The sequence below is a fragment of the Typopeltis vanoorti genome, chromosome 15 (genome assembly GCF_054136105.1).
Source record: "Typopeltis vanoorti isolate ZY-2024b chromosome 15, IOZ_Tvanoo_1.0, whole genome shotgun sequence".
Lineage (NCBI taxonomy): Eukaryota > Metazoa > Arthropoda > Arachnida > Uropygi > Thelyphonidae > Typopeltis > Typopeltis vanoorti.
The window spans coordinates 122537025-122563452 of NC_143563.1; the positions used below are offsets into that span (position 1 = coordinate 122537025).

The 26428-nt window shown below is 37.8% G+C and overlaps 1 protein-coding gene across 4 annotated transcripts in view; it reads left to right on the plus strand.

Moving 5' to 3' along the window:
• The first annotated feature begins 261 nt into the window (after positions 1–261).
• LOC150099115 (coronin-2B-like) overlaps positions 262–26428 on the plus strand; it is a 565643-nt gene continuing 539476 nt past the window's right edge. For 2 of the 4 annotated variants that reach the window (XM_090404925.1, XM_090404924.1), the window contains exon 1: positions 262–550. Coding sequence is in view for 2 of the 4 variants with exons in the window: in XM_090404924.1 (XP_090261050.1) it covers positions 512–550 (39 nt within the window). In the remaining 2 variants the exon portion in view is untranslated. Of the gene's footprint in view, positions 943–26428 lie in introns of all 4 variants that reach the window. The other 2 variants (XM_090404927.1, XM_090404926.1) reach the window with 2 other exon arrangements.

A 26428-nucleotide genomic window follows, 5' to 3' on the forward strand; every position in this document is an offset into this window, starting at 1 on the left:
CTGAAATCAACCAATTTAAATCTTCCCGACTTTTTAATATAGGCTTTAGCTGAAGCAGTTCTTATGTAGAAATCCTTATAGAATTAATTGACGTAATTTGTCGATGACACATATAAAAGCAACTTTCAATGATGAGATCCGTTAATCATTAAATGAATAAATTAATTCTTAAATTGAATTTCCGTTAGAGGGCAATAACATTGTGGAGTAATGTTAGTGACACACCCGAGCGAACGCACGCTGTTGATATTAACTTTGCATTCACGTTGTGGTATACGGTATACAGTGTTATGCCTGATAATTAATAATGAAAACTCTTTTTTGCAGTCTTTTCCTCCCCCTTAATTTCACTGCTTTTTGAGTGATGAGTGACAGATTTTCAGCAAATTAATTTGTTTTTGCATAAACAATAATGACTGATAAAAATGAAACTGCAATATGCATGATCTTATAATTGGAAATTATATTTTCACTAATATCCGGTTAAGTTCGTTGTACTGAACAGAAGAAAATGATAGACACAACTTCTGTTGCTAAACCATTAATAAAGGTAATTACTAATAGTTTTTCTATGATTTCTAATAGCTTTTCTAGGCCAGGCAATTTAACCTGATAATTTGTTGCGAAGTATATTCCTAATTCTTCGAAATTGCTAGAAATGAATGAGTGCAAATTATATGTATAGTAAAGCATTGAGTTCAAATTAACGAATTAATAAAAGTTGCACGAAGCCACTCTTGACCAAGGCATTTATTTAATAATTATGTGCATTGTAGTTCAAGAATGTAAAGTTTGCTTTTAAAATGAAAGTAACACATTTATATGCATTTCTGGTGTATATGTATCAAAAGTGCGCGCGCGCATTTAATACCGGTATTTGTTAAAAAATTTATCACAAACATAAAATCACAAACACAAAAGAATAAATTTATTAAACAAGAGGTAAAAATGAAATATTCGCAATGAATCTTATGAAAAAATAATTTTTATAAAATTAATATATATTATTATGCATGTCTTTATTTAATGCCTCTATAGCACAATTAGAGTTTTTTTTAAATTTGATTTTTATGTCTCAGAGACATCCAAGGTCATACTGTGCCAAGACACAGGTCACAGCAGTACATATGGTTGTTGTTGTTGTTGTTGTCTTGTCCTTTGAAAAGTCTTAGATGTTTCCGTGTGCTCCTTGTACTGCTTTGGCTATGTCTGTAATTTTGTTTGTATAGAGCTGTTGTTCAGGATTAGGATCTATTTCTTGCAAGGCTGCTGTAATTGCTGGACAGGTAAAGATGTGAGTGGGTGTCAGTTCAGTATTGGGGCAGTTGTTGCAGTTTCTATATGTTCTCGTATCATGTATATTGATCTTCATTCCTCTATAATGTCCTGTTCGTAGTCTTGCTATCGTGGTGGAGGTCCTTCTGTCAGCATTGATCTCTGGAATTTGATGTTGTATCACTGATTTCAATGGAATTAGTTTAGCTTTTGCTAGTGCATTGGCATCAGCAAGAGTTATCATATGAGTTTCTTGGTTGAGTTCTCTGGCCTGTTTTGCTAATTTATCAGCTGCTTCGTTGTGATCAATGCCTACATGAGCAGGAATCCATTGTAAAATGCAACTTTTACCTAAACACTTTAGTTGATTTAAGAGTTTATGGATGTCTTGTGTGAGCTTGGTATTGCCATTTTTGATTGCCTCCATAGCTGATCTTGAGTCACTGTAAATTATAATTCCTTCAGATTGTTGAGATGATGATAGATTTAAGTAGGCTTCTAGTGCTTTATTTATTGCGTAGGGTTCGCTGGTAAAATTGGAAGCGATTCTCCCAGATCCAACTTTTATGAAAGTTTTTCACCTTTCGGGAGTAGAAGGAGAACACCAGCGCCTCCATTAATCATATTGGTGTCTGATGATCCATCGGTATAACAAACAACCTGTTTGGAGGATGAAAGAAGGTTGATGGTATTTAGGCCTTTTTCTTTAAGCATTTCTTTTGGGTCTTTTTTTGTACAGAGTTTGGTAAGGTTTAGATTTATGGAGGTATTTGAAGGTAAAGGACTGGAAAATAGAGGTTCTTTGTTTATGTGAACATTTAGCTGATCAAGACCTATTTCTTTCCTGATAGTGTCATCATATTGTAAAGTTGATGATCTGTGAAGTCTGCAATTTTGGTTCCAATGTTCATAAGTTTTTAGGGAGATATGATCACTTTGGTAGCTTCTGATATTATTTATGAATTTTATGGTGGCAAATTTTCGTCTCTCCTCCAGCAGGTCAAGCCCACATTCCTGTTGGGCTCTGATGTTGTTAGTGGATGAGACTGCACCAATGATAATCTTGGATGCTTTTGCTTGTATTTTGTCTAGTTTTTTTTTACCGATGAGGCCGAAGGTGACCAGATAGGTGCTGCATATTCCATTATTGGCCTTATTAGTGTAGTGTAAGTAGTTTTGAGGATTTTTGGCTTTGCATCCCAATTTGTTCCACAAAGCCTTTTCAGTATATTTAATTTTTTTAGAGCTCTGTTGGAAGTGTTAGAGATGTGTTATGCAAATCGTAATTCCTGATCAAGCGTAATACCAAGGTATTTTGGATTTGTGACTTTTTCAATTAGCTTGTTATTGATCATGACTTTGGGATTGTAGGAATGTCTATTTTTCCTGTCTGTACTAAATGTACTTAGTTTTGTTTTGTCTGGGTTGATTTTGAGTTTAAGTTCGTCTGACCATTTTTCTAATCCTCTCATGGATTTGTTTAGAATTTCCTCTGATTCTGTGATTTTAGCACTAGTGTGCCAGATGGCTATATCATCTGCATAGCAAGTTACTTTTGTGTCTTCTGTAAGGTAGGGATGAATATTATTGACATATAGAAGGAATAGTAAGGGACTGAGTACTGAGCCCTGGTGAACACCAGCCCAGGTTCTCCGCTCTTTTGATATTGCTGCATTGATTCTGACTTTGATCTTTCTTCCTCTGATGAAATCAGCAATCCAGATTAAAGCGTTTCCTCTAATTCCAATATCATGTATTGTAATTTGTTATGTACATATGGTAATTTGTTAGTATGACAATCACAAACATTTGTGCCCTTGGCAGGATTTGAACCTGCAGCATCTTTGCTGGAGAGCAGATACGACAATTGAAAGAGCAGTGGGACATTGCACCCTTTGATTGAACCTGAGTACAATTCATCTTCATGATGAAATTGGCTTTTTCAGTTGAAGGAGAATTAGTCGATGGTATATGGAGGTAGCAGGGATTTTTCTCCCAGAAAGTCTGTTTTATCATCCTGCATATAGGCAAATCGGCCATTTACACAGTTTATTGACAATATACTGTTGGTGGGGGGTGTGAGCGGTAGATGCCATTGTATGTTATTGGTAGTAGTGTAATGTAGTTGGAGGATTAAGTAAGGAAGATAGTGAGTTGTAGTATTGCCTTCATGAGTTGTTGGATGTGTCATGTAATAATAATTATTTTATTACTTATCCAAACATCGCTGACCTATGAACAGAATACCCAGACATGTACAATAATAATTGTTGACGTGGTTGGCTGAATGGTTAACGTGTTTGAACCCACAGCCAAAAAGGCTGTGGGTTCAAACCCTGCCTCAGACATGGATGTTTGTTATTGGCTGTGAAAAAAAGTAGTGGTGGTAGGCAGTAGATGGTGTAGTTGTGGTTAGTGGATTGAGTGGTGAAGACAGTTGTAGAGTAGGTGCCCTCCCTCGATGAGTCGTTGGAATTCCTGGAGGTGTCACTTAATAATAATAATTATATTCAGTGGTATTTAATGTTTGACTGACTTTCAGTTATATAAAAACCATAGCTTTACACACTTTACATATTTTTAAATTTTTGTTGTTATGAAGGTATGTTTGTCAGGATGAGAGGATAGAACTGGTACTTTGAGTTTGCTAGCTTGTTTATAACTTAAATATTTAGACATATGGTTTATGGACCTATGAAAGGTTTGCAAACAACCCATGAAAGGTTATTTGCAAACCTATAGCATGGTACCTTTTGTACTATCAATGTGCTAAGGATTTTTTTCCTCCCTATTTTGATCAATTATATATATATATATATTTTGTATTTTAAATTTATTTTTTACATAGTCCAGAAACTTGTTCTAGAGACCAAACTTAGAACTTTTCGAGCTTCTTCAGGCTTCCAATTAGTGGGGTGGTGGTCTTACACCAGGCAATAAAATTTATTTCCTACCTTCCCACATAAAATGTGGGAAATATATATATATAATCCTGCACTATTTGTTGATAAGTTGACACATATTTTTACCTTGATTACCTTGATGGACCTGTGGTTTCAGTCAGAATTTCTCCATGACGGCACGTCGTAAAGAGTCCAGCTATTCCTTTCTTGGGCTTTTCTTCTCCATGTGGTATTTAATTTGACTGACTTTCAGTTATATAAAAACCATAGTTGACACATACAGGGTGTTCGGGATAAATTTGACAGTTTCGTAAGGAAAAAGAAAATCTTCTTTGTATCTATTAAATTTAATGAATTGACAAAAAAACATTACAGGCAGAGTTAATTACAATACTATCAACAAGATTTACTCAAAATAACCACCATTAGCATCGATCACAGCTTCAATTCTGCTTCGGAACCTCGAACAAGCTGATGCTACAGTCTCCCTGGGAAGGGCCGCAAAAACTGTTTTAATTTTATCCATTAACTGGGCTTTTGTATTACTGGAAGTGCGATTGGTGTCTTTTTCAACTGCGCCCCATACAAAATAATCCATGGGGTTAAGGTCTGGGGAGTTTGGAGGCCAAACATTTGGACTGGTGAAGTCGTAGAAATTTTCAGACAACCATTTTTGACTTTTCCCAGAGGTGTGGCATGGGGCCGAATCCTGCTGCCATACATACGGCCTACCATTGGCTACCCTTGACTACAGTTAGCAACTCCACGAACAAAGCCCGAATTCCAATGCCAGGGTTCTTCAACACCTGTTCCTGCAGATTTGCGAGGAATTCTGCTGTACGAACGCAATCAGATCGTCTGCTAGGGATCTTTCTTCTTGCTACATCCTCGTAGTCACCATTGCAAGTCTCTAGTTCATGCCTGATTGTTTTTACTGTATTCAGGGAGCATTGGGCAGCAGTCGTAATATCCTTATTTTGATGGCGGGCACGAATCATCATGATACAAGTTATTCTCTTCCATGATTCAGGTGGGTTCCAGCTATCCATCCTTTCTGACATCTTGTATATGAATGAAGAAGGGTCCAAACTTTTAAATGAAGAGAAGTGTGTGTTAATACATGTAACTTACGGAAAAATATAATTAATTATAAATATGTCAAATTTATCCCGAACACCCTGTATGTGTTGACACACGCACACACATATACACATATATATATATATATATATATATATATATATATAATCCTGCACCATTTGTTGATAAGTTTAGAATAGTGTGTGGAATGTATGTTTCCATGCCAGTGAGGATTACTTTGATAATAAGTTTGGTAATATGTTGGATTACTTTGATAATAAGTTTGATAATATGTTGGGTTGGAAGGCCGGAATCAATAGTCCAACCGTGGGAATATGGCATAGAAGTTGCAGAGGCCGTCCTCCCACTCGGGAGTTCTGTGTAAGTGTTGTTGCATGGGGGAGGAGATGAGCACTAGATTGTGATCAGAATTACCCAGGGGGGCTTGCTACTTTCACTGTGTATTTGAGGGGAGGGTCAGGGGTAAGGAAAAGGTGTATGGTTTGGGGAGTGGTTCGGGTTATCTGGTATTCTGGTTGGCATCTGAGCAAGTTGTATAAGGTCATTAGTGATGGCAAATGTTTTATTATCTCTGCCTGCAAGATCTGTACATCTGGAGAGGAATGCCAGCTGGTCTTGTGGACATCAAAATCTCCTAGGAGGATAATTTCATTGTTGGGAAAGTGGGATATGGAGAAAATCAATTTTTAAGGACAGGAAATTAAAGAGCTCAGAGTGGTTGGTTGTGTGGAGAGAGCGATAGAGACAGCAAATGAATTTGACTGAGTGGGGAAGGGATATATTTTCAACCAAAGAAGGTCAAAGATGGGTGATTCTAGGTTGGGTTCTCCCTTGCAAAGGTATGTCAGAGCAGATATATTCACAAACACCACCCTTGGTGTAGTTTGGAAGGTTCAGATAAATAGTGCTGGAGGGAGGAGAAATTTGAGTTTCTGCCAGAAAGAGTAGGTGGGGTTTGGTAGACTGAAGGTGGTAGTGGACACTATTTAGGTTGGAGTTTAGGCCACGGATGTTGGTGAAGTGGATATGCAAGGTTCTGTGAGGGATATATTTGACTGCAAGGGTTTTGTACATTTCCTATGCAGTGCCTGCATACTGGTTTCCATGGTGACTACTAGTGGAGTTCACTTGATTATTGCACCAATTTGATCTGCTTGTAGTCGATGATCCAACTGGTGTCTCCATTTTGACGTTTTTCTTCAAGTTCTCTTTGAAGCTGGCAACCTTCTTCACCTCTGTGCAAATGTTAGGTCTGGTTAAGCACCTAATGCGTGATTGGAGGAAGGTTCCTTTGAACTTGTTGTTGATCACTGATATTAATTTAGCTGTGCTTGTCGGAGTATCACAAGTCACTTTTATGAGGCATGGAAAGTTTGTTCCATCCTTTCTTTTATTGATAGGCCTGAAACGATGGCACCTGATGATATATTTGGAACTGATGTTGCATTCTTCAGCTAATTTCTTGATGTTCTCTTTTAATGATTTTCTGTTTTCCGTCGCAAATTTCAAAATAATGGCATTGAGGTTTCTGTTTTTGGCCTCCATCGACTCACATACCGTTGATGCGATTAGGTCGCAGAGTTCATTTGTGGGCAAAGGTGAGCTTATGTTGCGTTGGTTGTCAATTTGTTCGAGCTTAGCTTCCACTACATGTATTTTGGAGGTAAAAGTTTCATTAAAAGCATTGATGTGCTGTTCGAGGTTTTTGACACATTTATCTATGTTCAGAAGTTGTTTTACTGAAGGGAGGCACAGCGAACATAAAATCGGCTCGTTAAATTTGATATTTATAACTTTTGCGCAGATTCGTCTATTTTGGCACAGGAAGCATGTTTCCTGCGTCCTGCGGCTGGTTAAATTCGATATATAACTTTTGCGCAGATTCGTTTATTTTGGCTCAGGAAGCGTGCTTCCTGCGGAAAGTTTCATTAAAAGCATTGATGTGCTGTTCGAGGTTTTTGACACATTTACCTATGTTCAGAAGTTGTTTTACTGAAGGGAGGTACAGCGAACATAAAAACAGCTGGTTAAATTCGATATATAACTTTTGCGCAGATTCGTCTATTTTGGCACAGGAAGCGTGCAGCCAGTGGCAACAGAACTTGCAGAATATATCATTTTTTTTTTATGTTCCTGGCATTATATCATTGGAGATGTTAATGTCAGAAGCTTAGGAATGGAGGAAAGAGTGCTGTAAAAGGAGTTAGAGATGATAAAGGTGACATGAAAACAGGAGAAAAAGATATCCTTGAAGTATGGAGTAATTACTTTGAAAAACTGCTAAATGAAACAAGCAGTGATGACAGCACAGTGATAAAAAACACTGACCAGGCATGCAGTCAGGAATACATATCCGTACTTGAAGTAGAAAAAGCCATCAAAGGCTTGAAATGTGGAAAGGCAGCAGGAGTAGATGATATTCGACCAGAAATGCTGAAATATGGCGGTATAAGAGTCTTACAGTGGCTGCACTGCATAGTTCAGAAAGCCTGGCAGAGGGACGAATTCCCGATGATTGGAGTAGAGCTCTCATAGTACCCATTTATAAAAAGGGAAATAAAACTGAATGTGAGAATTACAGAGGTATTTCCCTACTGAGTGTTCCTGGCAAGATCTATGCCAGTATACTTGAGAAACGGTTGAGAAGAATTGTGGAAGAAAAGCTTGGCGAAGAACAAGCTGGATTCAGGACAAATAGAGGCTGTTAGGATCAGAATTTCACTTTACGACAAATAGTCGAGAAAGCATGGGAATATAACAATATAACAAAGATCTGTATTTAAGTTTTATCGATTTGGAAAAGGCATATGACAAGGTGCCAAGAGAGAAGCTATTCAATATGCTGCAGTTATATGGTGTCAATGGGGCATTATATCAAGCAGTACTTAGTCTTTATTTGAGTTGTAAGTCAGCAGTTCGAATTGAAGGAAGTACAGGAAGATGGTTTAATGTTAAATCTGGTGTGATACAAGGATGTACATTATCCCCTCTGTTATTCATTATCTATATGGATCACATTATGAAGGAAAGTGGTATTAAACCTGATATCAAAATTGGAGATGTTAATGTCAGCTCTTTGCTTTATGCAGATGATATTATACTTCTAAATAAATCTGCTACAAGTCTGCAAGATTCTCTGACTAAATTGAATAGCTGTTGTAATAGATATGGTATGAAGGTCAGCAATAAAAAGACAAAGACAATGAAAATAGGCAGAATCATTGAAAATGTCAACTGTGTTGTGAATGGAGAACCTGTGGAAAAAGTAAAATATTTCAGCTACTTAGGCACAATTTTTACTGAAGATGGTAAATTAAATATAGAAATAGACAACAGAATCAGCAAAGCTGGTATCGTGGGAAGTCAATTGAATAAATTCATATGGAATAAGAGAGAAATTAGTCAGAACACTAAATTAGTTGTATACAAGACAGTGTTCAAACCAGTTTTAACTTATGGATCTGAGAGCTGGGTCAGAAGTAAAACACTTGACTAGAGACCGCAGATATGAGAGTCCTGAGAAAGATTAGAGGCATGAACAGATGGCATCAATGGCAATATCATATTAAAAATGAGGATATTAGGAAAGAACTTGACATTGTCAACATCCAGGAATGCATTAGCAGAGCTAATCTCAGGTGGTATGGTCACTTAAATAGAATGGGAGAGGAAAGATTAGCAAAACAAGTGTTCTCTGCCAGGTTGGCAGGAAAACGACCCAGAGGAAGACCAAGATATAGGTGGATCGATACGGTACCAAGTGCCTTAGATGATAGAAATATAAGATCTGATAATGTTGGAGTCTTGACAAGTAACAGACTGATTTGGAGGAAAATTGTAGATAGGAAGTTAGTAATGATGTAATTTTTTCATGTAGTACAGTCATAACCTGTACAACCCCTTGAGGGTACATAGCAGGAATTTGATGATGATGATATGCTTGCCAAAGTCCTCCCATGACTTTTGTTTAGCTAGTTTTACACACTGTTTAGCTTTCTGACATTTGTCTCTGTATTCTGTAAGAGTAAAAGCTGTCTTATTTGCCAGGAACTTTTGATATGCTTTTTTCTTTTCCTTCACTGCCTCTTTAACTTCCTGTGTCCACCAGGGAGTTCTGATTTTTTTATTCTTGCACACAACCTCACCACATGCCTCTCTGGCAGAATCAATCAATGTTTTCTTCAGAGTTTCCCACTGAATCTCCAAGGTTTGATTCCTGTTCTCAAACTCTTTCATTTTCTTTTCAATAATCATTCTGTATTTTAGTCCACATTTTAGTTCACATCTGAGAGCTGCTCAACTTTTATTCGCTTTAAAACTTTCTTACATGTTATTCTTTTCGATATGAAATTCAATTTCATCCTGCTCAAGACTAAATAGTGATCACTTCCAATTTCAAATCCTCTGTACACTCTGGTGTCCTGCACCAGGGAGAAAACATCACTATCAACAATAACATAGTCAATGAGACTTTTCCTAGCCTCTTCTCTCCATGTGAATTTGTGCACATTTTTATGTTGGAACATGGTGTTAGTAATAACCAGTCCATGTCCTGAGCAGAAATCCAATAAATATTTGCCATTATTATTAGCTTTGCTCTTTTCTCCAAATTTTCCCAAAATATGTTTGTATGTCTCACAATTATTTCCTACTCTGCTATTTAGATCCCCAACAAGGACCAACTTTTCCTTTTTCATTGTGTCAGTTGCTTTTTCTAAAGCGTCAAAAAATTCCTTCACTTCTACCTTAGTAGAACCTTCTGTGGGACCATAGGCACAAATAAGTCTGATTGTCCAGTTCCCCATTCTCATATTTGCCCACATTACTCTACTTGAGACTGACTGCCATTCAAGAAGATTAGCCTCGTATTTTGTGTTGAATACTATGGCTACTCCTTCTTTTCCTTGATTGTCATTGCCTGAATATAACATTTTGTATTTATTGCTCAGTAAGATCTCGCCAGTTTTGGTCTTTTTTGTTTCAGTCACCCCTATTATGTCGATCTGGTACTTATCTAATTCCTCAGCTAGCTCCATTTCTTTGCCATTCAGGCTTCTTACGTCGATAGTACCGATCTTTAACTCTGGTGATGTTGAGTTGGGGTTTGTTTTCAGATTTGTTCCAGTAGCTGACTTTTTGCTGTTCGCCCTGGTTCCCTGGCGAAAACAACGGGGGCCTTGTTCCCCGTTGTGTTCGCCCTGGTTCCCCGGCGAAAACAACCGGGCTATGCCCCAGCCGGCATGAAATTTTGTCATTTTGTACCATCATTTTTTATTTTGGTTTAACCAATAAGAATACAATTTGGTCGGCTGAATCCCAAATTGCCAGCCCATCCTCGTTCGTTCAGTATCAAAGTAGATACCCAACAGGGTTCCCCTCGAGAAGGTGAGGATTGGACATTAGGTCAGAAGCCCTGGTCGGTTCTCCGCATTCCTTTAAAGGCTATGTGGAGGTCTCCTCTCAGTTATACAGCTTTGACCCTTAAGCACCCCAGTCTTTTCCTAATTCATTTTTTTTTAAATTTATGTTGTGTCGTATTCTATTTCTATACTACTTAAATTAGTCATCATTGCAGATGCTCAATCATAGGTCGTATGTGACGTTGTGTGTATTCTCAAAACGTCTACTCAACTCCCCAACTTCGCCCAAGATTAAATCCTGAGTGCGCCACTGATGTTGAATAGTAGGTTTTTTACATGATAGTGGGTGGTGAGTGGACCACATTGCTTGAGTTCCTTGTAAATGTAGGTAATGTAAATAATGGTTCAATATGATATACCGGTTGCTATTAAGTAGATCTCTCATAATGAGTACTGACTTCATGGAGGTTACTATAGAAGGCAAAATACTGCCACTCCACAAGCATAGCTGTGGGACAGAAGTTTCCAATTATAGACCAGTCTGTAGAACTGCAGTTGTGGTCAAGGTGTTAGAGAGATTGGTTAGGAATAGAGTACAGGATTGGATTGATGGACATAGAATTCTTTGATGGCCAGCATGGATTTGAAAGGTGTAAGTCTTGTTTCTGCAATTTACTTTTTTACTTTATGATAAGGTGACGAGTGTGCTACATAAGGGTGATTCGTATACAGCAATATTTTGAACTTTGCAAAAGTGTTTGACAGACTACCAAATGATAAATTGGTGTACAAGCTGCAGTAAATGGGAATGGATAGTAACAGTGGCATCGTGTGCCCATTTCAGTTGGGTGTGCTCTCGTGGCTTATGCAACCTGTGCTACAAAATTCATGTCAGTTTGACTGTGTGATTGCATTTTATCAATCAATAAAAGTTTTAAGACTGTACAGCACATCAGTGCTCATCTTAATTGGTCTAATGCAATTAATTGTAGGATAACTTTGAATACTTTAATTTATTATTATTATTATTATTATTATTACGGCACTCCAAGGAGTCCTTAGACTCATCGAGGGAGACCCAACATCATGTCAAGAACAACTATTCAACATTCACACTATCTATCATACTTCACCTTGAACTCATTTACAGTCATGGCACCCACAACAGACTCTGGCAGCTTATTCTACTCATTTACCACTCTCCAAGTAAAAAACCTAGCTCCAAGTAAAGACTCTTGCTAACCACACACTCTTTCCAAGCTTCTCTGGATGGCCCCTAGTCCTCCCACTACCAATCCTATTCTCAAAAATATCTTCTGAATTAATCTTATAGAAACCCTTCAGTAATTTGAATGTCTCAATCATATCACCCCTTTTCTGCCTATCAACCAATTTCTGCAGCCTGCAAATCTTCAACCTCTTCTCATAAGGTTCATTCCATAGTCCTGCTATTATTTTGGTCACTCGTCTCTGGATCCTCTCCACCTCCTCCCCATCGAGAAGAAACCCTGGCGCCCATATCTGGGCACAGTAGTCTAGATGGGGTCTTATCAAGGCTCGATACAGAGGAACAATAACCTGTTTGTCTCTGCTTGTTAAAGTATTTTTCAGCAATCAAGTGATTTGATGAGCTGATTTTGCCACTTTTGCGATGTGTCCCCTAGACTTCAACTCCCTATCCACCAACACTCTCAAATCCCTGGCCTTGTCAATCTCCTGGAGTACGGTTCCACCAATGTGATATAGTGCTGCTAATCTTTTCACCCCAAAATGCATAACCTTACACTTTGCCACATTAAATTGACATCCATTCTCCTTAGCCCAGTCCTCCAAACTATCCAAATCATCTTGCAAAATTTTGACATCCTGTGCACTCACTATTGCTGTATACAACTTTGCATCATCAGCAAACAAATGAACACTTCCTCTCAGATCCTTTTCTATATCGTTAATGAACAAATTGAAAAGCAGTGGTCCAAGAACAGAACCCTGCAGCACACCACTAGTCACAGGCTGTCTTTTGGACTCTACTCCTGAATAAATCACTCTCTGATATCTCTCCATCCATCTCACCAACCCTATATCCATCCCCATATGCTGCAGTTTCCTGATTAGAATTCCATGTGGTATCCTGTCAACGGCCTTAGCAAGGTCCAGTAGAATCACTGTAAACCCATTACCCTTATCCAGTTCAGCTGTCACTGTGTTATAGAACGTGAGCAAGTTACTGAGGCATGATCTACCTTCTACAAAACCATGCTGTTCTCTCATACAGTATCCCATTTTCATCTATCCAATCTTGTATTTTCCTCTTGACTATTTTCTCCAAGACCTTGACAACAATTCCTGATATGCTGATCGGCCGGTAATTTTCAACAGCAGTCTTGGTACCTCCTTTATGCAGTGGGACTATTTTCCCCCTCTTTCCACTCCCTTGGGAGACTAACCCAAACCCGAGACTCAAATTAAATAAAATGGTCAAAGGCACTGACAGTTCTTTAGCCGCTTCTTGTACAACACGAGCTGGTATATCATCCAATCCCGCAGATGAATTGACATTGAGGTTTTGTAATAGACTATTCACCTCCACTTCATTCACCACAATTCCCGTATAAGCTGTTGGTTCTTCCATTACTGCAATGTCACCACCTGGATGATATACTCTTGCAAAGTGCCCACTCAGTAATTCTATTATATCAGCTGATTCGGTTACCTCCCTACCATCGGCATTCTTTAAAATCAATCCGCCGTATACATTTTTTCTTTTACTTGCAACATATCGAAAAAACTGTTTGGGATTTTCTTTAGCCTGCATGGCTAAAGTTCTTTCATAATCCGCTTTTGCTTTTCTTGCCATACTTGTTACCCTTCTGTCCTGGGCTTTGTACCGTTCATGTGCCTGCAGGTCACCTTTCTCCTTAAATTCCCTCCACAGTTATTTCTTTTTTTGCAGCTCAAGTTTAATGGTGTTATTCATCCATTTAATAACTACTTGATTTGTTATTTGGACTCTAGGTATACAGTCAGCCATTGCCTCCTGCAAACACTTTTTAACTGCCTCTCATGCACTATCAACATCCTGTCCTTGCAGTTTTACATGCCATGCCACTGAACCAATCAAACTGCTAATCTTGTCATACTTACCAGCCCGATAATTCCACATGTACCCTGTCTTAATTGTAAATTCCATGCCTTTAGCCACCTCCCAAGTCAAGACCCTATGATCACACTCACCAATTAGTGGCAATGTGGTCATATTCGTTACAGTCAAATCCTCAGATGCAATTACTAGGTCAAGTACCCTCTGGCCCCTAGTAATTTCCATTACATTCTGTTGCAGATAGTTATCCCTTAATAACCGCATAAAATCCAATTCCTTCCTCCCATGTGTCCTCTCCTCACTCCAATCAATGCAACCATAGTTGAAATCTCCCATAATAATTACCCTCTTTTCATTCATTTCTTCTATTTGCTTATGCATACTATCTCCACCATCTTTTTCATCACCTGGTCTATAGCAGCACCCAATTGTATATTTTGTTCTGCTAGCTCAATCTCACACCAAATGGTCTCAAATGTGCTCTTTTCTCTATCCTGCAATTCAGCTTCTATTCTCCTTGGCTGCAGCTCATCAGCTATCATCAATAATACTCCTCCCCCATTTTATTCTCCCTGTCATTCCTGAACACACTATACCCCTCACATTCAATCCCACTAGCTATATCATCTTCAGTCAGCCATGTTTCATTAATGCCAATAACCTGTGGTCTGAAGTGCCAACCAAGGCCAAAAATTCTTCCTTGTTCCCAATACTCCTAGCAATAGTATACATGAATTGCAGACCTCCCGTTAGCCCCATCCCTACCTTGATGCCTTATACTAACTATCCCATTTTGATTTGTTGTCCTTCTTATTCGCTTGGGCATATTATACTCATACATACACTCAACTGCCTCCTCAAGTCTGCATATCTGCTTCCCCCCCTTAATAAATCTAGTTTCTCTGATTCTGCACATCCACTTCAACAATTTTTCAAGTCTCCTTACACTGAATCCTTTCAAATGCAAACTATCCATCTTATATAGATCCTTTCGCCCATCGAACTCACTCCACTTGTCCACAAATTCCACACCACTCATCCTGCATAACCCACGCATAAAGTCATTTGCAATCATGACCCTCCTCCTAAACTATCATGATAGACTTTCAAACACTGTCATACCACGGCAAAAGACTAATCATCCTAACCCTCTCTCTCTCTTCTCTTTTGCTACCTCAAACAATTCCTTCAGGTCCTCTATCATTTCCATTTTTTCTCCTTTCAAATCTTTCGTACCTGCCACCACTATCATTTCTTTCACCCTTTGCTTTTACTCCCTAATAGATTTGCTTACGTCCTTTATGGTCGCACTGGGTTGGTATGATTTTGTCAAATTCTCTACTATCACACCTCGTACTAACGAATCTCCATACAGCACTCGCTCCTTCATTTTGTTTACGTTCAGAATCATACTCTTATTTTTCCTATCATACTTTTTTTTTATTGGCTGGTACATTCGGTAGACATTTGTGCATATGCTCAAGCTACCGCTTTGCCCTATGTATTGCTCCGCTCACCCGCGCGATCTCACTCATTGCTTCTATCTCATGTTTTTTATTATATGTTAAACCATTAATTTGCTCTGTATCAATACCTTCATTCTCACTTTCTATGCTGCCCTCACAGCTCTCTGGTACAACCTTGCAATTTCTTATCATATCGCTATTTCCTACATTTTGAAATTTGACAGAAATATCACACTCACGAACTGAAACACACTTGAATTCCTCATTTTCCTTACATTTTCTGCACCCATTCACTCCTCTATCATCATCTAACCATTCTATATTAATAGTAATTTTTCAATGTACTGATAATTCAATGATTATTCAATGTACTAATAAATAGTACATTGAATAATCTCCTTTATGTTACATTTATTGAACAAAGATGGTGAACCATTATTACTAGCCGCCATTTTCCTTCTTACCGGAGCCATGTGCATGCTTCTATCGTATCTTATCAATTTAATAACTGAAACAACACCAAACACACACAAACAGACACACTAAGATACGAAAAGCAAACAAAACTACGTAATAATCGAGCAAAATTGTCAATGATGCCAACAGTGTCAATGACAACTTAAAATAACACATCTTATCAGGAGTTCCCAACAAACACTCGATTATCAATTAATTGTAACCAAATCTGTGCAGAGTGGGGGACAATGTATTTGTTTTAAGATATTGTATATTAGAAAACAATAATGAAACAGAATGCTTTATTTGGTTGGTATATTTGAATTTCCCAAAAGTGTAAAATTTGGAAGAGGAGGAGGAGGACAAGGCTTGCCTCCTTCAATTGCAATATTGTTTCCCTTTGTAAATATGGGCAGAAAAGTTAATTTTATCAGAAATTATTATTTTTATTCAGGCCTCCATGGAGTCAAAATACTCATCATGGGAGGTCCTTCCTAGTAAACACAGTCTATCATACCACTCCTTGTACTCGTTGACCTTTCTTGCTCTTACTTTATCAGGCAATGCATTCCACGGTTCAGCCACTCTCCATGCAAATAGAGAGTGGTTGAACTGTGGTTGAAAGGTTTAATGGTTGAAAAAAATTATATAATAAAAACTTGTCTATATTATATATGAAAACTTGCCTACCACGTCAGTTCACAGAGAACTTCGCGCATGCAAAACAGATGAAGCTCACAAAACGACAACAGCAGTGCATGACAAATGACAACGTTCAGTTGGATTGGTTAATGTATGTGCTATTGTCTTAGAGTTCACCCTGCCTCGCTTTCTGAGTGGTTTGAAACTACTAGAATGCTAAGAATTCGATCTGCCACTATTTAAAACTGTTTAAAAAGATGTACTATCTGTACATCTTTTTAAACAGCTCAAAGCGTATGTATTTTGAACTCACTCCTAGGCTATTAGCACAAATCTGATTCAATGCTTACAAGTTGAAAGTGTCCTCTTTGTGAAGCATTAGAATATTGTGTTACATATTGGAATCATGCGAAGTCTGGAAACAATTAGGGGAGTCATTAACAGAAAGCAGTGTCTCAAGAAAGAAGGGTAACCACTGGCATGCCCCAGGGTTTAACTTGTTTGTAAATGATATATCATATGTACTGACTAGTACATATGATAAAAGGCATATTGCAAGTGCTGTAGGCTGCACGTTGTAGTGGTGCTGTTATAAATATTCTAATGTGTAGGAGTACAGAGGTGCTGGGCCACTGTATAATGCACTGGTTAGACCACTTTATTATTAGAAACTATTATATTAGAGTGCTATTGTGCTCAGATTTGGTCACCTTGTTTTCAGTGTGATGTGGAAACATTGGAGAGGATCCAGAGATGAGTGACTGCGACAATATTAGGACTCTGGAATGCTGGCTGTGGGAGAAGTTGAAGAAATGTGGATTACATACAATTTGGTGGAGATAAGGAAAAGAGGTGATGTGATAGAGATGTTTTAGTTAGTGAAGGGATTTTTTCGGATTAATCCCCGGTGGGTTATAAAAAGAGTAGAAGGTGAGAGAGGAAGAATTGGAGGCCATCCCTGAAAGTTATGTAAGATATGGTGAAGAGGTGTGTGAGAAGTAGATTTTTTTACATGGAGAATTATCAATGGATGGATTGATAATTCTCCATGTGTTACTGAAATATGTTGTTAAGGTAGGAAGTGTTAAGGAGTTTAAGATTCAGTATGATAAATATGTTGTCGGTTGAATGAACCTCCCATGATGATTCTTCCAACTCCATGGAGGATATAATAATAGTAATACCAATAATTTGTTGGTATCACAGCCTTTGTTGCTTTGTCCATAAATCCAAATATCCTAGATAGGGCTGTCAGATTCAGTTTTATATACCTAATGTATTTCATGATAATTTCATATTAATATGTTTTTTGCAATTCATCTGTGTCACAAGTACCTTTGAAGGGTACCATGTTTGGTCTCTAGAGCAGAGTTTCCGAATTATCTAAGGTATTGCTCACAGTACATAATTCATAGAAAAATTGGTGGTCACAGAATGCAAGAACATCCCCCCCCCCCTCCCAAGCACCTCTTTTAATGTTTCCTTGTAGTTCCTGAAATTTTGTTGTTTAGAAGGTGGGGGGGGGGGATCAGTTTTGCTTGCAAGGCCCATATCCATTGTGCTTTAATGATCTTTTCATTATAGGTACTGTCCGACCATAGATACAAGAACCTCAGTTGGCTTGGTGCTAGGAAGAGTCAATTCATGTTGAAGGGGAGAAAGAAATAAGGCGATGTACGAAATTGGTCACCAACACGCAAAATCACGTGCTTTATACATAAACTTTATCAATTGTTATACAAGAAAAATAGTTACCACTTTATTATTATTATTATTATTACCACCCCAAGACCTCATGGAGTCAAAGACTCATCTGGGAGGTCCTTTTATCACACACACGCAGCTCATCATGCTGTGTGTGTGTGTGGCAAGGCATTCCAATCATTCACAACTCTGCACAAAAAAAACCTGCTTCTCACTCCCCTACTCACCCTCTTTATACAGTTTCCAGGGCTGACCTCTGGTTCTCCTCTGATCTCCCATTATTTTCTTTAAAACTTCTCCAGCATTGATCCTATAACAACCCCTTACCAATTTGTAGGTCTCTATCATATCTCCACTCTTCCTTCTGTCCACCAGACTCTGCAAATTACATCTTCTCAATCTTTCCTCATACTTGACATTCCAGAGGTCAAAAACTACCGTAGTCAGTAAGGAAAGGTTCCTTTGGACCCTTTCCAACATCTCTTCATCCTTCTGAAAACCCTGTGACCAAATCTGGGCACAATAGTCCATGTGTGTTGAAAGTTTATTTTTCACTTGGTTAGATTATAATAGATTTAGTTTAATCCTTTATCCAAGTGTGAGCAAACAAAGTTTGTGCCTGTAAGTATCTTCAGGACTGGGTTAAGGTGGTACAACACCAGGGCAACTCGTTGCAAAGGTGGAGCAAGCTACCAACACTCCTATCTCAGTATCTCCTATAATGCAAAACACATCTCCTTGCAAATATGTCTAATGTTATGCATTAAGGGAAGGGCCACTACCCAGACTAGTTTTGACCTTTATTGAGGTCTCTTCAGTGGGAGCCAGGCCCAAGTGGAGATATCAGGCAGAAGCATTAGCAAGTCATCTCCACCTATAGGAATTGCCAATTGGTGTGCCACTCTTTTTTAATAATTTACTCTGGATTTAGAGAAAGATGTTGAAAGTTTATTTTTCACTTGGTTAGAGTATAATAAATTTAGTTTAATCCTTCATCCAAGTGTGAGCAAACAAAGTTTGCGCCTGAAAGTATCTTCAGGACTGGGTTAAGGTGGTACAACACCAGGGCAACTCGTTGCAAACTCGTTTGCATAATGTCTAATGTTAATGCATAACATTAGACATATCCGCAAGGAGATGTGTTTTGCATTATAGGAGATACTGAGATAGGAGTGTTGGTATCTTGCTCCACCTTTGCACCGAGTTGCCCTGGTGTTGTACCACCTTAACCCAGTCCTGAAGATACTTTCAGGCGCAAACTTTGTTTGCTCACACTTGGATAAAGGATTAAACTAAATTTATTATACTCTAACCAAGTTAAACATAAACTTTCAACATCTTTCTCTAAATCCAGAGTAAATTATTAAAAAAGGGTGGCACACTAATTGGCAATTCCTATAGGTGGAGATGACTTGCTAATGCTTCTGCCTGATATCTCCACTTGGGCCTGGCTCCCACTGAAGAGACCTGAATAAAGGTCGAAACTAGTCTGGGCAGTGGCCCTTCCCTTAATGCATAACATTAGATATATCCGCAAGGAGATGTGTTTTGCATTATAGGAGATACTGAGATATGAGTGTTGGTATCTTGCTCCACCTTTGCAACGAGTTGCCCTGGTGTTGTACCACCTTAACCCAGTCCTGAAGATACACTCAGGTGCAAACTTTGTTTGCTCACACTTGGATAAAGGATTAAACTAAATTTATTAAAAGTCCATGTGTGGCCAAACAAAGCCTTATACAACGGAATAAGAATCTCCCTACTTCCACGTTAGTGTCCTCCGCATCATTCCCAGAAGCCTTTGCGTTGTCTTCACAATTTTGGTGATGTATCCCCTACATTTTAGATCCTTATCACTATCACCCCCAGATCTCTTATTTCCTCTACCTTCAACAATATATTCTCACCAAGCATAAATTCTGTATCCCAGCTTTGTTTTCCAAATTTTAAAACCTTACATTTTGCAACATTGAACTCGCATCCCCATTTCCGTGCCCAATCACTCAATCTATTCAAGTCTTCCTGTAAGGCCACAACATCTTCACTACACTTCATGGTTCATCCCAACTTTGCATCATTGCAAACAACTGAATATCTCCTTCCAAATCTTCACCTATATCATTAATATACAAGTTAAACAGCAATGGACCTAAAACAGACCCCCGAGGCACTCTACTAGTGATTTTCCTTTTCCTGGATATCGCTCCCCCACACAACTTGTTGATACATGTCAGATAGAAAGTCTCCAATCCAATGCACCAATCTAATATCCAACCCCATCTGTTCTAGTTTGACTGTCAACCTATCATGAGGTACTCTATCAAAAGCCTTTGCGAAATCCAAGTATATTACTGTGTATCCTTTTCCTCTGTCCAAGGAAGCAGTCATTTTATTGTAATAAGTAAGTAGGTTACTAAAACATGCCCTCCCTTTAGCAAATCCATGCTGTCCATCAAAGATAATACTATTGTTATCAACCCAACTCTCGATCCTAGTTCTCACAGGCTTCTCCAACAACTTAACCACAATACCTGACACAAAGATAAGCCTATAGTTTGATGCTTGAGTTCGATCACCTCCTTTATGAAGTGGCACAATCTTGCCCTCCTTCCACTCCTTAGGAACTTGACTGAGTTGACATTTTTTATGAGTATATTTTTTTAATATGTGTGCAAGACTCATATTAAAAAAATATGTCACGGCAGATGTCAACTCCCTGGCACATTCTTTCAGAATATGCAGTGATATATTATCAAGTCCCACAGCCTTATTAACATCTAGTTTACTCAACTCCCCATACACCTCTTGCTCACCTACAGTCAGTCTCTCCTCCCCATCATCAGCTGCTCTCAATCCCTCCATGAAGTCACATTCACAAGATTGAAAGATCTTTATGAACTGCTCATTAAGTATCTCCACCACACATTCTGCATCAGCTGTCTTTATACCATTTTCTCCAATCAGTGTCATCCTTCCATAATTATTCTTTCTTTTGCTGGCTACATATCGAAAGAACTCCTTAGGATTCTGTTTGGCTTCATTAGCCAACTGCTGTTCATATCTCTCTTTAGCTACCCTCACCAACCAAGTCACCCTCCTTGCTTGGTCTTTGTAGATCTCATGGAATTGGTTATTTTCACTTCTCTTATGCTGCCTCCACAGTGCCCTTTTTCTCTGTATAGCATGCTTAATCTCTTTATTCATCCATCTCACAACCACCTTATTTAACCTTCTCACCCTTGGAATACATTTAGACATTGCATCTACTAAACAGTTTTTGAAAATCCCCCAAGCTGCATTGATCTCTTTTCCAGCTAACTCCTCATTCCATGCTACACCTGCAAGCTGTCTCCTGAGCTCTTCATAATCACCCCCCTTGTAGTTCCACATATACCCTTATCTCACAGAGGTCCTCGCACTGCTGGCAACCACCCAGGTAATCACCTTTATAAAGTACAATATTCATAAAAGAGAAGTTAATTTTCCGACATGTAATAATAAACAACTCATCCCACAAGACGGATTAATTACCCTATTATCGGAATGGATTCTCCTTCTGACGTGCACAGAAGTGTTGAAGGGTCTCGCATCTGTGGGCATACAGTAGTTTCTTAAAACTTTCTTAATATGATATTTTATTTCATTCTATTTATTTTTTTCTAGCATGTACCTGTCAAGGATTATATAGGATACTTCGATAGTATCACATGGTTATGTTTAGATAATTAATAAATTCCTATCAGCAGTTTACCAAAAAATTGCTAACCTTTCATCTCCTATTTTGTCCCATTCTGATGTTAACATATTGTTGCCATATTTAGATTTCCATAGTATATAATTAGCATTTATGTAGAAGTTTACTAGTAGAAAATATTGGTTTTGTATATATTTAATTTGTCATTTGTCAATCAGTTAAAACTTAGTTTTTATTGATGTGGAAAAAGAAAAAGATATCACATTATTTATGCCTCTTATGGTAAATCGGTGTCATTAGTCTCTCTGAGAAGAAGGGAAAAAAAGGTAGTGTACCAGAATTTATTTAAAATTAAAGTATCATTTCTGTTGCAGTTAAAAGGGATTTGTAAGACTTGAGCCATTTCTTGGAATAGTTCGTATTTAAAATTTGACTTAAGATTGTCTTTCATAATGATAGAATGTAAAGGGTATTGTATTTTCAGGGAGGATAGAGGAAATAGGACAGGAGATGGTATTACTGCTGATAGCTGAAGAATTAGAAGAAACAAGACGAACAAAATTAGAAGGTAAACAGGATTTTAGGTCTGTGGAAGATGGTTTGTCTGGTGTGAGATAGAGGTCAATAGGCAAAAATATATTGTTGGGTGATGTTATAGACTAGGGGGGGATCCAGGAAGATGTAGATGCCATGCAGATTAGCATAATTAGTGCAGGCCAAATAATTATTATGGGAGACTTTAACTATGGGAACATTGATTGAATGGAGGAAAGAGGGCATGGCAAGATTGTTATACAGTTGCTAAGAGATAATGAAACATGTAATAGAGGAGGACAAGGTGTTGGAGAGTGTTGGATCCGATAATAGCATCAGAAGATATATCCATAACCAAGTGTCTCCATTTTGGGGAGAGTAACCATGTGATCTTGTTCTGGGGATTGCCAAACATTTAGAGTTCTCTGTCAAGAAAGGGTTTATGCTGAACTGTAAAGCTAGTGATTATGACAGACTTAGCAGTCATCTTGGAGCATTGCTATGGTTTGAGAAGCTACAAAGAAAGTATGTCAGTAGTTTGTAGGAAGTGGTCAGAGGTTGTTTAAGAGAAGCATTATCACCCAAGGTGAGGAGGATAAACCAAGTGGAAATTAAGTGAATGTGTTGAGATATAAAGCAAGAGCTGCAAAAAATAAAACACTGTGGAGGGAATATAAAGAAAAAGGTGATCAGCATACTCATGAGCAGTACAAAGTGCAAGCAAAAAGGGTGACTAATTTGGAAAGAAAGAACAAATCAAAATCAGATTATGAGAGAAAATTAGCAAGCCAGCCAAAGTAAACTCAAGAGTTTTTTCCATTATGTAGCAAGCAAGAGGAAAAATGACTATGGTAGGATGGATGATTTCAAACAGTGTTCATGGTAGAAAGGAGACCAAGGCAAAAGAAATAGTTGAGTTGCTGAGTGATCATTTTGCAAAGATGTATCATCCAGGTGGAGATTATACAGTTGCTGATGTGACAGAGATGCATGTTAAAATTAAGGTTGAGTAACAGGAGGTCTTCAGCATATTGAAAAATATCAATGTGAACAAAGCAGTGGGACTGGATGGCATATCAGCCTGGGTACTGCATGAATGTGCAAGATAATTGGAATTGCTTCTGATGAAGTTGTTCGACCTAAGTGTCATCTTTGGCAGGGTTCCAATGGAGTGGAAAGAGTGTTCCATTGCATAAAGATGGCTCCTTTGGAACCCTGCCAAAGATGACACATAGGTCGAACAACTTCATCAGAAGCAATTCCAATTATTGTAATAGTAATACAGTAATAGTATTGGAAAAGTTGGTTAAAGTTAAAATCCTAAATTGGGTAGATAGGGAGGTGATACTCTCTAGTGGGCAGCATGGTTTTAGAAAGGATAGGTCCTGTCTTAGTAATTTATTCACATTTATAATAAAGTGACAGCAGAATTGACGAAAGGAAATAATTACACCATGATATTGCTAGACTTTGCAAAGGTGTTTGACAGAATATCACAACATGGAAAAACAACTATTACAAAAGTTGGAGCAAATGGGAATGAATATGAAGCTAGTAGCATGGATGGGGGTGGTGGTGGCTGACAGACACCAGAGAGTAGTATATGGTGGAGTGGAATGTAGGAGAATAAGTGGGACTAGTCAAGTACCTCAGTGTTCTGTACTAGGGGCCACTACTTTTTAATTTATATATCAATGATATATGGAAATATTTTTAGTTGTTTGCTGATAATGCAAAACTTGGGAGAGCAATAGTGGATAAAGATTGATGTAGGTATCCTGCAGGATGAGTTACATAAACTGGCATTGCGTGCAAAGAATAATGATTGTTAGTTTAATGTTGCAAAATGTAAGGTTATGCACTTTGGGTTGTAAAGCTTGCATATGGTTTATGATATGCAATGGTACTGGATTATATATCCAGTACCATCACTATGTCTGTTCATAGTGATGGTTCTGGATTGCAGAAAATTGATAAGGCTAAGGAATTGGGAATAATATTAGACAGAAAATTGAAGTTCAAAGGACATATTCCAAAAGTTGGTATAATGGATTAAAATCAAAGGATTACTTGGATGTTGAAAAACACACAAGTAAAGATAGGTAAATTATTTTCCCTCTTTATAAGACTATGATTTGATCCCATCTTGACTGCTGTGCATAGATTTGGTCACCTGAGTTTCTTGGTGACTATGAAGTGTTAGAGAAGATTCAGAGATAAATGACTAAGCTGGAGAGAGGTATATGGAATGCTTCCTGTGGATTAGGTTGAAGTTTTGTAGGTTACAAAGTTTAGTTGATAGGTGGAAAAGATGGAAATATGATAGAAACTTTTAAGATATTAAAGTGGATTTATAAAACTGATGCAATAAGTTTTATAAATGAAAATTTTCAATTATATAATTGAAAATTATAAAATTTTCAATTATAAATATGACAAATAGTCAGAGAAATAGGGGCCATTTGTGAAAGCTGTGTAAGAGTGGGATTAGTAGTGGTATGTGGACCAGATTTTTGCATGGAGAATGGTGAATGATTGGAATGGATTGTCAGAATTAGTTGAGTTGAATAGTGAATGAGTTTAAGGAGAGGTACAATAGGTTTTTTATGTATAATAGTTTGGATCTCCCACGAGGAGCCTCCGAACTCCATGATGATCCCATATAATAATAATGATGTGTATATGTTTTATCCTTTTAACTTCAGTAGTCTTTTGACGTGTCTGTTCAAAATGCTGAGTTCTACATTAACAGTGGATGTGGTAATATCCTATGAAAGGCTGGGGATCCTTTTTATCCATTGGTTTCTAGTCTCTTTTTTTTTAATTTTGTCATATTAGAAGGTTGCCTAATTTATTTACAATGCCTTTAAGGTTGGTAGTTGGTGTGTGTTTATAATTATTTTTTTGGGGATAAGGCCTGTTTAATTTAATTCTGGATTTTGGTAAAACTGTTTTTTGCTGAAGACATTTTGTTTGAAAGTTTCTAAGTGAGCTCTTTGTGCAAGATGCTTTTCCAGTCCTGAAGATAAAATTTGCTCTACTGTGGAGTAAAATGCTCAAGACAATGATGTGAATTGGTATGTATCTACCAATAAACTCCATGCATTAACCACTATGCATGGATTTGTGATAAACTATTTAAGCGACATTTCCTTTTGGCTGCCATGTAACAATGATATCAGAGAAGACTAAAGTCACCTTTCCATTTTAAATGCAAAACTCATTCTAGGTTGGATGCTGTTAAGAAAGATAGGAATTCAGGAAGGGAGAGAGATTGCAAACCTAAGACAAAATGGTAAAGACATTTAAATACCTCAATTAAACTTTTGGTTTGAGGGAATTGTTACACCTCTGGTTTGTAGAGCTGATTATTCCATCATAAATAGTGTGATGTAAGACAGTGCTTGTATAACTCACAAATATCTTTGGATATTTGTGAATTGTACAAGGAAGGTGTTTCTTGTGTTGCATTAAGTAACGGTGTATTTGAATGGTGTTACAAATCCCCCCCCCCCCCTTAATTATATCGTGTAGATTTGTGTATTAGTGCTTTTGTGTGACTGGATATAATCATTGTACTGTGGTATTTGTGGTTCTAAAAGTGTTCACCTCAGTTATTTTGATTAACATGGAGGTGCCATTAATGTTACCAAAACAGTGGCAGTGGCAGCAAATTATGCGAGCAGTGCAGAAAGTCTCAGCTCGGAGATCAAGTTTTTCCCTACACTTTTCACAGTGGATAAGATGCGACAATTGTTTTCTGTATGCATTCAAAAACATTACAGATTTATGGAGTGTTAGATCGAACTGAAAAGGAACGTATTATGGTATGTGAAAAGTGTGATCAAAGGCTAGGATGTTCCAAAAATAAGAATGGTGTTAACAAGAATAATCAGAAAATGGATGAGAGTGGTTGCAACGGTAATAACAGAAGTGACAGGGAAGATCTTAGGCAAGAGTTAATGAAGAGTCAGGTTAAATGTATGGAGGTGGAAATTGAACGTTTAAAGAAGAACATAAGTGATGTGAATGGCAAGGAGGTTAAGAAGCAAGTATCTGAAGATGTTAGGGTTGCTTTATATGGTGACTCAATCATTAAAGGTGTGGTAAAAAATAAAGTGCACAAGACAAGTTTTACAGGTGATACAATAAAGTGAATATCAGATGCTTTGCATAAAAGGAAAGAACGAGCA